This window comes from Amphiprion ocellaris, chromosome 6 (assembly GCF_022539595.1).
Source record: "Amphiprion ocellaris isolate individual 3 ecotype Okinawa chromosome 6, ASM2253959v1, whole genome shotgun sequence".
Classification (NCBI taxonomy): Eukaryota; Metazoa; Chordata; class Actinopteri; family Pomacentridae; genus Amphiprion; species Amphiprion ocellaris.
This window is the reverse complement of record NC_072771.1, coordinates 28,924,587-28,938,767: the sequence shown is the minus strand read 5'-3', so window position 1 is coordinate 28,938,767 and position 14,181 is coordinate 28,924,587. Positions and strand designations below refer to the sequence as shown.

The 14,181-nt window shown below is 39.0% G+C and overlaps 1 protein-coding gene across 1 annotated transcript; it reads left to right on the top strand.

Annotated features, from left to right (window-relative positions):
- Positions 1-49: 49 nt before the first annotated feature.
- On the top strand, positions 50-13,223 carry ercc8 (excision repair cross-complementation group 8). The gene is made up of 12 exons (XM_035943283.2): positions 50-423; positions 2,503-2,598; positions 3,259-3,360; positions 3,665-3,788; positions 4,856-4,937; positions 5,954-6,022; positions 6,134-6,200; positions 6,772-6,875; positions 7,698-7,822; positions 9,786-9,983; positions 12,007-12,102; positions 12,759-13,223. The coding sequence occupies exons 1-12, from the start codon at positions 347-349 to the stop codon at positions 12,822-12,824; spliced, it is 1,206 nt and encodes a 401-aa protein (XP_035799176.2). The 5' UTR covers positions 50-346; the 3' UTR covers positions 12,825-13,223.
- Positions 13,224-14,181: the final 958 nt, after the last annotated feature.

Sequence of the window (14,181 nt, the reverse complement as noted above, 5' to 3'; positions counted from 1 at the left end):
TGCTCTCGACCAACCAATCATCAAACTCGTAATAGAATGAGCAATACAATCCAACATGGCGACTTATTGTTTTGAGTTGTGACGAAGCTAGCCGATTTTTTTTGCAACATGAGCATTAAATAACAAAAAAGGTATGCCGTACTAGATTGTACAAGTCCGTTTAAACGTCATGGAACCGTAGGTACAACGTAATGCTTTGTGGGACGCGCAGAGAATTAGTGTGGATTAGAAACGCACTTCATTGTAGGTAACATGTTAGCCTTTGAGCTAGGTTAGCTAACTTTAGCACAGGTTAAAAACTAGCTCTGTTTCAAAATTTATAGCACTCTCCATTCAGGCTGAGGCAATGTTGGGGTTTCTGACAGCAAGACAGGCTGGTCTGGATGATCCTCTGCGACTGAGACGTGCAGAGTCAACAAGAAGGTGAGAGAGGATGTCAATACAAGTGTCAGTAATTTCAGGGGGCGTATTGTTTACAAAGTGTTGCGTCCTGAGAGTGCTTGTAGATCTTGTGACCGTAGAAAACGGTTTCATAATCAACAGAAAATGACAAAAGCATTTATTTCATGTGTGCAATGTGGTTGGTTAATTCATTAAACTGTACACCTTAAATTATACCACTAATATATGAAGGTTGTGTACAGTATCTATAAAAGCCATTAATCCTCTTTGGTTTCCCTCTTTTATTGCTTTTCAGTATTGAATCATTTTCAGTATAGTTTGGCTTTTTTGACAAGAAAATCCAAAATAACTGTTTGATCTCAAAGTGAAAACAGATTTGTACAAAGTAATGTCAGTTATTTATTTTTTTTTAAAAAAAGGTCAATTTAAGCAAGTGTGTAAATGTTCACTCCTTTCAAGCCAATATTTAGTCTAGTAGTTGGCTGCAATTACAGCATCAGATCTGTGTAGATTGGTCTCAGTCACCCTTAGACATCTGGATACTGCAATTTTACTCCCTTCTACTTTGTAAAACTGTCCTGTAACAGGGGAATCATGAGTAAACAGCCCTTTTCAAGTCCAGTCACAAATTCTTAGTTGGCTTAATGTCTGGCCTTTCACTTTGCCACTTCAGAACATTTGCCTTGTTTAAGCTGTTTGTGTGTACATTTGGCTGTGTGCTTTGGGTCATTGTCTTTATGGAAAATAAATTTTCTCCCAAGTCACACTTCCCATGTAGCTTGCATTAAGTTGTCTTCTACAATTCCCTGTACTTTGCTGCATTCAGTTTGCCCTCTACCAATAGAATAGAATAGTAGAATAGAAATAATTTATTGATTGGGGGGAAAATTCTGGAAATGCCCTTGAGGGCCTGCTGCAGAGACGCATTCCAACATTATGATGCTGCCATCCCCATGCATCATAGTGGGGATGATGTGTTTTTGATGATGTACGGTGTACTGTGTCCACCAAACACAATGTCTCATGGCCTGAAAATCTCAATTTTGATTTCATCAGACCTAAGGACTTTCTTCTAGTTGCCTTCCTTTTAAACGCAATCACAGCACTTAGATGATCTCCATTTCACTAATTGTGACTTGTTTTGAATTAAGTGAGTTTCTTTAAAGAGAATGATACTATACAGTCACTTTTTTAACATTTAGTATTTTTAATTAATTCACATTACTCTGTAGAAATCTATTTTGACTTTGACATACAAGCCTTTTGTTTTTATAATTGTCAAAAAAAGCCTGATTAAATTGACCATGATTCAGTGTCAAAAAGCAATAAAAGGAGAAAGCATCCAAGGGGGATCAATATTTTATCTAGGTCCTGTATGTTACCAACACACAGTGTTGTTAACTTAAAGACATTTGTCCTCAGTATTGGTAGTTACATTTTTACATTAGGCTGCACGGTGGATAGATGGTTAGCACTGTCACTTCACAGCTAGAACCCAGCTGTGAGGTTTGTGACCTGGGACCGTTCTGTGTGAAGTTTGCATGCTCTCCCTGTGCCTGTGTGGGTTCTCACCGGGTGCTCTGGCTTCCTTCCACAACCCAAAGACATGCTGAGGTTAATTGGTGATTCTAAATTGTACGTTGGTGTGAATGTGAGTACGGTTGAGTGTCTGTTTCTCTATGTGGACCTGCAATAGACTGGCGACCTGTCCAGGGTGTCCTCTGCATTTGCCCTAAGTCAGCTGGGATGAGCTCCGGTGACCCTTCAGAGGATTAAGCAGTGTATAGATAGTCATCCACATTGTATTTTATTAATTTAAGAGTGTAAGATTGCTAAATTTGTTTGATGAATAGCCACAAGTTTTAAGTTGTTCCCTTAAACTAAGCCAAATTTTATATCTAAGACGCGTGACTGACTAGTGTTGGCCAGATTAACTTGATTGTATTACTTATGCGATTAGCAACTGCATCTAATTAGTTTTCTTTTACAACATTCAAGGTTTCTTTGAGTTATTTTTCCAGGATAATGGATATTAAATATTTATGTGAATCACTTAAGAAGCCCAGTGATGCAAATCTTCCATCTTCTGTATCGCCTAAGGGTCCTCAGTCTGAAGTTGAATCCTGATAGAGATGTGGACCGAATCCATGGAAATGGCATTAATACCGTTGATATTGATGCAGTCGAAGGCAAATAGTAAGTCCACTTATTGTAGGCTTCATTTATTACAGTTTTTTCAATTACTAAATTACTATTTCCTGTGGATGTGTGATAAATACAAAATACACTGTAGCAATGATTGGGATATTACCAATGCAGAAACTGTAGCTTACAGCTGGGAACCATTAAACATGTTTTTATGTAGTGTACAGATAACAAAATTAATTTTCTTTGCCTCTTCTTCTACAGAAACTTTTCAAATTTTATGAAAGGCTCAGATGTATCAGTGGTAAATGTACTACCATAACAGAAACTGCAAGTAAAGAAGTTTACTTAAATCAGACATTTCACAGCTTTAAAAAGTCCCCATGATATGACTATTTATTTATATGATTGTGCTTGAAATATGAGTATTCATGGTGATCACTCCTAATCTAATACAGAGGGTGATCGCTGTCTGAGAGCACAGTTTCAGCTCAATTTAAAATTAGTCTGTCAAACAGATCAGATAGGCTTCTTTGTTTGTTTCCTATAATCTCCACACTGTTTAGGACAATTCTGTTTACTCCATTCTTACATTTTATATTGAAATAACCAAACTGACAGACCATTGAAAAAGACAATGCTATATAGGATTACTAAAATGTCTATGACAAAGTAAGGCACGATGTGAAATTAACATTTTCCATTATTTAGCATGTTGTCTGGAGGTGCAGATGGAGTAATCGCCATATATGACCTGGAGAACTACAGTGGGAAACCACAGTACACCTGCAAGGCAGTCTGCACAGTAGGCCGGTAAATGTTACGCCATATACTAACTTCATCCACTAGAGGGTAGCATCCCATTGAGATTTTAGATGAGCATGTCATTTTCAGCTTGTCACGGACTTGACTGTAGGGTGTAATAATATATTGCACATAAAAGTAAAGTGGTTTGAATCATACGTTTTCTCCCCTGATTAAATCTGGCTTTGTCAACATTAATATGAAACACTTAATTAAGAGCGTATCTAATTTGTTGCAGTGTGGCCTCAGTCTAAACAGTCATATCAGATTTTATCTGCTGTTGCTCTGTGTGACATTGTCATATTTTTTCTAGGTCAAGTCGGTATGTTCACAAATTCAGTGTAGAGACAGTCCAGTGGTATCCTTACGACACAGGGATGTTTGTCTCCAGCTCCTTTGACAAGACCATGAAAGTCTGGGACACTGAGACATTAAAGGTATGACTTGTCCCCTGCAGACTTATTTGCCAAAGTTATTCCATATTATATGGGTACATTAAATTTACAGTGTGTAAAATGGTATAGACTGAATTAGAGACAATGTCAACAAATACTCAGTGTTGTAATATAAACTTAAAGATAGAATTTATTGTGGAACCAAGAGCAAGCGGTGCATAACATGATCTAATTTTAATAAAAAGCTCCACCACACTTTTTCTCCTTGTGCTCTTTTCACGATCTCTTCCCCTCTTTCTTATTTTCTGCTTCATGCTTTCTACCTTTGTATGCCACATTGTCCCATATGGCAGGCCCAGAGCTGTGCTAGAGTTACACTGGCACCACGCTTACCTCTAAAGGTCAGGGAAGGGACAGAAAAGAACCCACCGTCCTTTCATTTGCTTAACTCTGTGTATTTCTTTCTCTGTCTCCCACACAGACACACACACTCGTACCTAATAAATTATTTGTTGTGACTGTGCATTTGTACATTACTGTGTGTGTTTTGAATTGTTGAGCACTTAGTGTATGTCTGTGTGTGGCATTTTTATGCAAACAGAGGATCCTCTGTGTGTGTGTGTGTGTGTGTGTGTGTGCGTGCGTGCGTGTGTGTGCGCGCGTGCGCCTATGTCCATTGGCTAAGTCCGTTCTGGTGTTGGCACACACTGACAGATGGAGCACAGAGAGGCTTTTTATGTTTGCTGAAGAATTTGCATTGTAACCACCACTGCTGCTCAGGTGAGCTGCTTCTGAGCTCTGAGCTGCTGTGCCCTCCCTCACTACTCATTTTATTTTTATCTAATTCATACTGTGTCTCTGTCCTTGAACTCTGATGAATTTCTACCACTGTTAAATACATATATATATATATATATATATATATATATATATATATACACACACACACACACACACACACACACACACACACACACACACACACACACACACACACACACACCCAGCCTTAACTAAACTACATAGATAACTGAATTTCTGCCATACCTGACCTGATCTGAACTGATCTGCTCATCTTCCTCTCTTTTTCTTGCATTGTGATTCTTTAGCCTGCTGAAGTGTTTGAGTTCGAGGGCAACATCTACAGTCACAACCTGTCCCCCATCGCCAGGAAGCACAGTCTCATTGCAGGTGTGGGTGTGAAGGCAGTCACAGTTTTTGCTGATCTTAACGACGCAGAACAAACCAGCTGGGTTTGCTACTCACATTTCTCTCATCGTGTGCTAAGAGGCATTGAACTTAGGACAAAAGTCTCATTAGTTATCCTGTCTTCTGTTATTTCCCCAAGCATTGTGCTACGTGCTTTCCCTCAACACATTGCAGACACCACCCCATGCCTTCTACCCCCAAGTTCTAAAGTGACATATCCCTGAAGGGGACAGAAGTAGGGCAAAAGTTGGCTTCAAATGGACAGATTTCTGGGAAGAAACATCGTAGGAATCTTGGTCTTTCAGTGCCTCCAAGCAGGACCAACAGGTTACTCATGCCTGCTAAGTACATCTCTTAAATGTGCACACGTTCACAAACCACTCCCTTCCACACTCCCGTTTCGAGGCCGGAAACAATCACTCCCTGTTTTCTCAACATGTCCTTCCCTCACAGAGGTGTTACAGATACGTGTCAAGCAGGTAGCAAACGTTTTCAGAGTCTTTTACTTTATCTAGAAAGAAATGTTCCTTAAAAGCACAATTAACTCATTAATTCAGCATAATTTGGGCTATTTAGATTTTAACAGCGGTCCCATCATATTCCTTGTATGGTAAATTTTTACCAGCTAACTTGCCCACCTCCCACGTTTTCATACCAGGTGTGTCAGCTTATGTTTATCAGAAGTTCAAATCAGTAAGTTTTCATAATTACCACACCTTATCTGTGAAAACCTGTTTTTCCATTTTTTCCCTTTCTGAGGGTGGCAATCTCAGCAACAGTTGTGTCATTGTAAATGATTATACTGACACGTATACTAAGATAAACTTAAATTTTGATAATATTAATGAAGGGGAATGTTGGATTGAAACAGTGTTATTGAGTGTAAAAGCAATAATCTATAAGTTATTTTTGTGTTTATTCAGTGTTTCAAACCAACAATAATGGCTTCCTTGCATGTCCTCTCTCTTAACTATCCCTGGTTCTATGCCTTTTCACAGTTGGCACCAAAAACCCTAAAATCCAACTGTGTGACCTGAAGTCCGGCTCACGAATTCATGTTCTTCATGGTCAGTGGACTAGAATTCTTTTACTTTGCCAGCTGTTTTCCTTCACACACACACACACACATGTATGTACACATATCTAAGTGATAAACAATGGCTTATTTGCCATTGCAGGTCACAGAGGAGAGGTCCTGTCTGTGCGGTGGTCACCCAGATACGAGCACATCTTAGCCAGTGCCAGGTAAGCTCTATTTGCTGCCTTTCTTGCCTGTGGAGATTCAGCCTCTGAAACTGTAACTTAGTTTGTCCTCAGTCACATCAAAGTATAATGCCACGTACAGGCCAGTCCCCACCATGTTGAGTCCCAGCAGTTCTTGTCATCTCACTTCCCAGCCATCTGGCCACATTGCAACCCCGAGTCAAGGATAATGGTGCCACATCACTACTAGATAGGCACTGTGGCACTCTAGTAGCCCTGTCAGTGCAGCATATGGTAGATACAGTGCCCACCTGTTTTATGCCACATTAGACCTGCTAATTAACCCATTGGGATCTGTGCGCTTCTGTCCCTTTGGACTGTAAGTGATTTTCAAAACAACTGGCACAGACAGGCACACAGACCAGTATATGATATTCTGTTAGGAGCAACATATTAATTCCCAACAGAAAATTGACCTTTTAAAACAAACACTAGGTTACACGCACTTGTGTGCAGCATATGAAACACATCAGTCTGAATTTGCACCTTGTTGTGCACTTGTTAGTGTAGTAATCAAACACAAACAAATAATTCCGCAATTTCTCCCTCTAAGCGCAGACAGCAAGGTGAAAGTATGGGATGTGCGCCGTGCTTCGGGTAGTCTCTTCACTCTGGACCAGCACAATGGAGACAAGTCGAAAGCGTCCTCTGAGGCAGGTACTGTTACCTCCCCATTTTTGCTTTTTTTCAAGCATCTTTTCCTCATTTATCTTGAGCGCGCAGGACATTTAGTAGATCTTACAACCTATGTTTAGATAAGGGAAAATGGGAATACAGACATTGAAGGACGTTGTGACAAGATTTGGCAGCCCTGTGGAGCGTAATTAACAGGGTAACAATTCAATGCCTTCCTGTACCACATCAATCTACCTGTCACTGTCCAACATGTCCCTTTAACCCCCCCACTATAAGGTAATTAACTTACAGTGGTGCTGCTTAGACATGATATAGGCAGTACAAACAATAGGTGCTAAGGTGCATGCAAACCCTAAAATACCTCATTATACAAGCTGAATAATTGTGGCGGCACACATTACTCTAGGTCCAGAGAAGTAGCCTTCCTGATAACTTCGGAGAATATATTTAAAACTTAATTGTGCAACACAGTAACTTTGTAATCCTCTCAGTTGTAATGTATAATAACTTTCAGGTTTTTCAGGTTAGTACAGTGTAGAGTTTGTCTCTGGAGGAAAGGTCAACGTTGTGCACATACGGTATCTGTTTCTGCGTGACATCTCTGTGTTCAAGCCAAGGGGACAGATGCCTAAAGGGAAATTAGACTGGAATTAAACCAGTTCATCTCAGTTATTATACTGCATAATAATAGAAGACAGAGCACCTTAACCACAGAGTAAGAAGATGTTTTTGGTGGATAGATGCCATTAGGTAGGCAAAATAGTAGTAGTGCAGAACCTCTACGGTGATGGAGGAAAGAGATGACAAATGCACTGTTGTTGTGTCCTACCTGTCTCTAACCAGTAAACACAGCCCATAATGGCAGAGTGAATGGCCTATGCTTCACTGGTGATGGCCTCTACCTCCTCACTACTGGAACTGATGACAGAATGAGACTATGGAATAGTGCCACCGGAGAAAACACACTGGTAAGGTGTATTTCAAACTCTACCAGGCTTAGCACTCATAACGTACCGAAATAAACACTTTGAACACAACAGTTGCAGCATACCTGTTTTATTTGCATTTTCCTAAACAGACTCCTGAAAGAAGAAGAAACAAGTGAATATATACCCAAAATGTCTCATCGTGTTTTGACCACCTGCTTAAAATATGCCCAATATCAACACTCCTTGTTCACTGTTTTTGTCAGTATAAACTAGGATGTTACGCTGGAAATCAGTGTCTACCGGGGGGAAAATGTGTATGCCCCAGCAGATAACTAAAAAAAAAGACTAAAAGGTTAAACATATCTGCCATTTGGTGCTGATTATCTGATTTGATTTTATTATAGAAAGTATTAATTCGGAAGCAGTTCCTAGCACTTATGGACAGTTGCAGTTATCCAAAATACCCAGAAACATACATGGACCACTGGTGTAAATAGATTACTAGAGTTGGAATCCTTGGAGCTTTAGTCCAAGCTTGTATGACAGTTAGTCTGTATGACGCTTTCTCCTCTGGGCTCCCTTAAAACTTTGAAGTATCTGCAGGCAGTACTGAATGCTGCTGCACAAGTTCTAACCAGGGCAGAACAACAACCAAATAACACCTGTTTTTAAACAGGATTTTTACTGTTTGCTACCCTTCTCAATTCCAAATTTAAATGAGGCTGCCTTGATTTTGTGGTGAATATAAAAGAAAATTGAAAATTGTCGTTTAATTTTTAGCAAAATACACAAAAAATTGAGTTAAATGTTATTTTGTACCTGGGGATCTTGTATACTTGTCTTCATATTTCCATGTAAAAAAAAAAAAGTTTTGTCGCTCATAGCTGCCAATACTTTTTTTGTCTAAACATCAGTATTGTCTCAAACAGTGCTTGTGAAAGGATCAAGCAAGGGGGGGGGGGGGGGGGGGGGGGGGGGGGGGGGGGTTACCCCAAAGAGTGATACTGCCAGGAATAATTAAGTTGTGATATCAGGTGTACAGGTGAAACAGGAACAACTAACAACCAATAATCAGTCACTGTTAACCGAACTGGAAAACTTTGTTTACATCATAGCACTTAAAGGAATCTCAGGAATGAATATGTGACTCTTTTGCTTTGGGCCACGGCAATAGAAAAGAATAGAAAAATAGAAATCAGAGCAGATCAACAAACAGCCTGAATAGGTACTTTGTCCCTGACTGACTTCATAGCATTGGGTTCACACAAAAAATAATAATATTTGCATGCAATATTTGCATGTTCAACTTGATACAGAAACCCCACACGACAGAAATAGGACCTCACCCTAACGCCAGGGGAAACTATGCCTTTGCCCTGGGCTCTCTAACAGCCTCCTGTCCTCCTTTCCTGCTCTGCTGCTTCATGCTGCAGTTGCCATGGTAGGCATTTTTACATCTCAAGGCTGTAGCAAATCTAAGACTACTAGTGACTTAAAGGACAGATAATTTTTCTGATGGGCAAACGTCAGACTTGAATTATGTTGATGTAGTGGGGATTTCTGGTATAAATAAGGGAATCATGAAAGGAATACAGTAACATTAAGCCTAGTAATCGTGTACTTTAAAGGTGGCATAACTTGCTTATTTGTACTTGTCTTGATCTCAGGGACTCTGGACGTCTTGGAAAAGTGAGCTACAACGTATGAAATGATGAAGATATGAATGCATTGAAAATGCATCATGCTTTATATCCTCGGTTCTGTTTTAGAAGCCTTAAAATTGCATTTACCTCCTGTGCTCTCTTTTTTCTAAGTAGCAAAGAAAGTTTTTAAGAGTCTTAACTAATACAAATGGATACAATTTGTCCACAGTGGGAAGACAAAGCTCCACATTCTTCCAAGAAACATCCCATCACATGTTGAGTGTAATAAGCAGTTCACATTTGACCTTGTATGCACACATCATCTGAACCTTGTGTCTCTTCACTGTTATATCCTTCAGGTAAATTATGGGAAGGTCTGCAACGAGAGTCGTAAAAGGCTACAGTTCACAGTGTCACGTGGCTGCAGCCCAGAGTTTGTGTTTGTGCCGTGCGGCAGCTCAGTTGCAGTGTATGCCCTCCACACAGGAGAACTGGTCACTATGCTCAGAGGTCACTATAACAATGTTGACTGCTGTGAGTTTCATCCAGACTACCAGGTAAGATGCACCAATGCCCACGGTGGTGAAAGTTTACCCATCCATCTGCAGTTTGTTTATATTTTGCCGATGTATTTCTGCTTGTTCTCCCAGTCAAGTCCGGTTTGTCTCCTGTATGCTTAGAGAATTCAGGCCAGCCTTTCTCTGTCTACCGTCTTTTCCTTTTATTTAATCAGCTGTAGAGTAAGAGCTATTAGAAATTTGCAATCGCCGTGGCTGTCTCAAATGAGCCATTTTCCCCTGATAGATAGCATGGTAAAGTCAACATTTGCTGCTATAAATGCAAAAGCAGGTGTTCCTATTGTGAGACGCAAGTTGTTGCTGAGCCTACATGTTGACTGTGACTCTATATTATTGTCAGAAATCACATTGAGTCTACGTCAGTCGTATGAAATGTGCTATATAACTAAATTAGCTTGCCACAGCTGAATTTTCACTGTACAAAAGCGGTGCTATCCCGTTTTTCTTGTCATTATTAGAATGAGGACAGTGAGGACAGTCTAAGTTCACTATCATCATTAACACTCTCCCGGTGCCTGGTGTCATGTAGAATTAAAGGATGGAGTTGTGAGCATTGCAAGCTTCACAGGTCTTACACATGCACATTATGAAATAAAGTTACCATATAAATAATAGGATAAACATACAAATTTAAAGATGAATAAAAGCAATACACTCAAGTGCGGTTGTTCCAACTTGCATGTCAAAATAACAGGAAATGTCTCAGAGTGTTAATGTCTGAGTTAAATGTCAGTGTAGAACACGTAACATACATATGACACATACAATAACAAGCAGTATCCATTGACTGTATGCAGCTAAAGAACCGTCTGTGACATCACCTATAGGTTTCCTGAAGAGTGGTTTTGAAGCTTAGTGTGGTAGCTGCAGCCATCGCCATCTTGACAATGCTTTACTCTGCCCACCTATCACTCACAGCAGCCAAACCCTTAATAATGTATAACTTCAATAGAATTTAAACGGGTGAGTGATTTAACAATTAATCACCTGTATCATTTTGTACCATTTTGTAAACATGCTTATTCATGAGTTCAAATTGGGCATGTGGGTCTATGGAGAGTGACTCGCGTGTAGAGCCAGCCATAAGTGGCCGTTTTGCTTTGACTGTTTTATTTTTCCTTTCAGGTTGCCACTTGGCACGATCTGTAAGACAAAATGGAGTTCATTGTCATATTTTTAGGCTGTTTTCAGTATGCACTACTTACCTGTACTTGTTTGATTATTCTGATATAAATTTACAGTTTTTTAAAATAAGATTATTCCTAAATGTAGAGAAAAAAGCTTAAGATTATTTTTAAGACATACATTAACTTTATTATTTTGCTAATTTCCCCAGGGACGTACCATTCCCACAATGAGCCAGATTTTGAAATAACAGTAATATTTGCTTTAATTAAAGCAGTTTCCTGAAATCAGTTATAAGTTTGTTTGTAATTATCTTTGCATATGTATATTCTATTCTATAAATGTTCTTTAATAATAACCTAATATGATAGGAATCTGTCTTCACTTTTTTATGTTTATTTAGGTGTCATTCATAACCTTTTGTGTTGAAAACACTTTAATTATTGCATAACTTAGGCGTAATCATCACAGAGGGATGTCCAGTCCGCGCCCTTCTTATTAGGCATTTTCAGCATTCAGTGTCAGCCACAGATTTTGAATGTGTAAGACACATAAGAATGTAGTTTGGCTGCTGTCTCTGGAGAGTTCCAGGAAAGGATTGGTACTTCTGAAAATACGTTTTACCTATTTTTTTTATGCTTCTTGTCTGACGTAATGGCTATAATCAGTCTCATGGCACAGAAAATGTCTCCTAAGAGTTCACTTGCTTTGCGTGGACAGTTTTTTTTAGCATATTAATTACATTATTCTTGGTTCCTGTTATGCTAGTTAACACTAGTTTTCCTCCTGATGTCTTTGGAAAATCTTAAAGGTGAAGGTTTTGCTGTGACGATTATTTTCTGTCACACTTTGTGATGGGGTTTCTGTTTGTATGTAGGAGCTGTACAGTGGAGGTAAAGACTGTAACATTCTGGCTTGGGTTCCTGTCCTCCGTGTCTCGGATGTGGAAGAAGAGACGAGTCGCGAAAATAAGGTACACACCATAACAACAGGAAAAAATACTGGATGAAGGAATATTTGGAAAATTTCTTGCATCAAAAAAGGATCACAAGTCTGCCGTAACAGAATTTTCAGGTGTCCATAAGAACACTGAAACTGATTTGCTGTCTTTCATTTTTTCGCCACTTTGTATTGGTTATTGAAGAATTCCCTTATAATGTAAGTAATGGGAAACAAAATCCAATGTCTATGTGCTCTCAAATTTTAAAAAAGAAGTTTGGACCAACTTAAAAAATGTGGAATGTGGACTATATTACTGCTACATCTAATCATTTTCTTATTGTGGCAGAAATTAGATCACAGATGAGTGTGCGTCATCTAAGGAATTGTAATTATGACATCTCAGTGTTCCTGAGTATGTACTGCCACTGATTTCACTTTGCTCCGCTCTGTAATGCTACTTCCACATTCAAGCAATGCCTATTAATATACTAGTATTTTTCCAGTGGAACTAGTTGGTACATTTATCAGCTGAACTCCGGTACCATCAGTCATGAACACATTTGACAAGCATGCACTCTTGTTACATTTCCTCCACTACAGGAAGCCCATATAAGATTGTGGTTTGTGTGCATATGTTCTATGTAGTCAAAGAAGCCAATCTTAGCGGAATATCTTGATTCCTCACAGGGTGCTGCTGGCCAGTCTTCAGTGGACCCTGCCTTTCAGGATGCATGGAGCAGTGATGAAGACTGATGTCGGTGTTTTGTGTGTGGACACACTAAGGCCACTGAACATGCAATTAAATCTGCATCCATCACAATTACTGCCAAAAACTGTAAAGGGACGCCAGTGAAGATAACTCATGTGATAGGAAACTGCTCGCATTTGCTGATGCTGACAAAAGCCTTAAATGATGTGTGTAAATAATTGTCTGACTTTAGAAATATGCACAGTGCTAAGAATCATGTGTTTTTTGTACATTAGATATAGCATTGTTATTGTTTTTTTTAATTTGAAAGTAAATCCAACTGCAAGTTTCATGTTGTTTTACTTCTCAGCCTGTTTCAAAACAATTGAATATTTTCAGTGATTCACTGTTCAAGTGGGTTATCTGCCATTATTTGTGCAAAAAATATAAGACAAAATAATGCATCTTTATTGCCATTTCACAGCACTCACACAAGTATTATAATGACACTATATTATGCATTTTGTGATATTGATAGAATGTTTTGCTTAAATGGATCCTACAGCAGGGTTTTAGAGGTGTGGTGTCAGTTTTTCAGTGTGTGTTTCTGCAGCTGAGTTGAGAGGAGCGTGCCCATAAGCCTCACATGGGAGTAACCAGGTATTCAAAACATACTGACTGTCTTATTGTCATTCCTGAAAATTTGCATTTGTTTGGCTGTCAGCCCGTGCTGAAACTAGCAGTGAGGATGGATACTGAAACCTCTCCCTCTGACACACCTCCTCACAGTTTTACAAATTGGAATTGCTACTCGATAAACATCTGAAACTCTGTTGATAATGATTTTAAAATGACCATTATTACGAATGCATTCAGTTATAAGAGCTTCCATACAAAACATCTAGAGTTGTCTTTTAGGTTATTGATGTTTTCACCTTTCATCTTAAAGGCTTCTTCAGTTCTTAAGACCTAAACAAAAAGAAGTCAATTTGCTTTTTACTGAAGCTTTTAGAAATACTATAGCCTGGATGACTGAGAATTATATTAATATTGGGTATACTGTTTCTGTATCCTAATTTAGTGTAGCAAAGAACTTTTTTACAAACTACCTAAAGTTTCTATAATTATTGTTTAGAAAGTAAAGCAGTGGAAATGCCACCTCTTTTCATTCACTCACTTCTCTAATCTTACTCAGATTTTAGGACTGCAATGGAAAACAACTGCAGTAAATTAAAACAATTGATCTCTCGTTTTTTGCACTGAAACCAATTGTTCCATTACGTATGAAAAGGCACATATTACACATAATCCGACATAGTTTTCAATGAGGCATCACTCAAGAATGAACTGGATGAAACCCTGTTGAACCACAAATCAGCCAATCGGCGGGTGAGTGGGCGTGGTTTAACTGCAGGCCACGCC

Bases quoted from the DNA above. Each gene is read 5' to 3' on its own strand.
- ercc8 (XM_035943283.2), top strand. From the start codon at position 347: ATGTTGGGGTTTCTGACAGCAAGACAGGCTGGTCTGGATGATCCTCTG. The intron at 3,789-4,855 runs GTATGACTTGTC...GTGATTCTTTAG, and splicing joins GGGACACTGAGACATTAAAG to CCTGCTGAAGTGTTTGAGTT. The intron at 4,938-5,953 runs GTGTGGGTGTGA...GCCTTTTCACAG, and splicing joins GAAGCACAGTCTCATTGCAG to TTGGCACCAAAAACCCTAAA.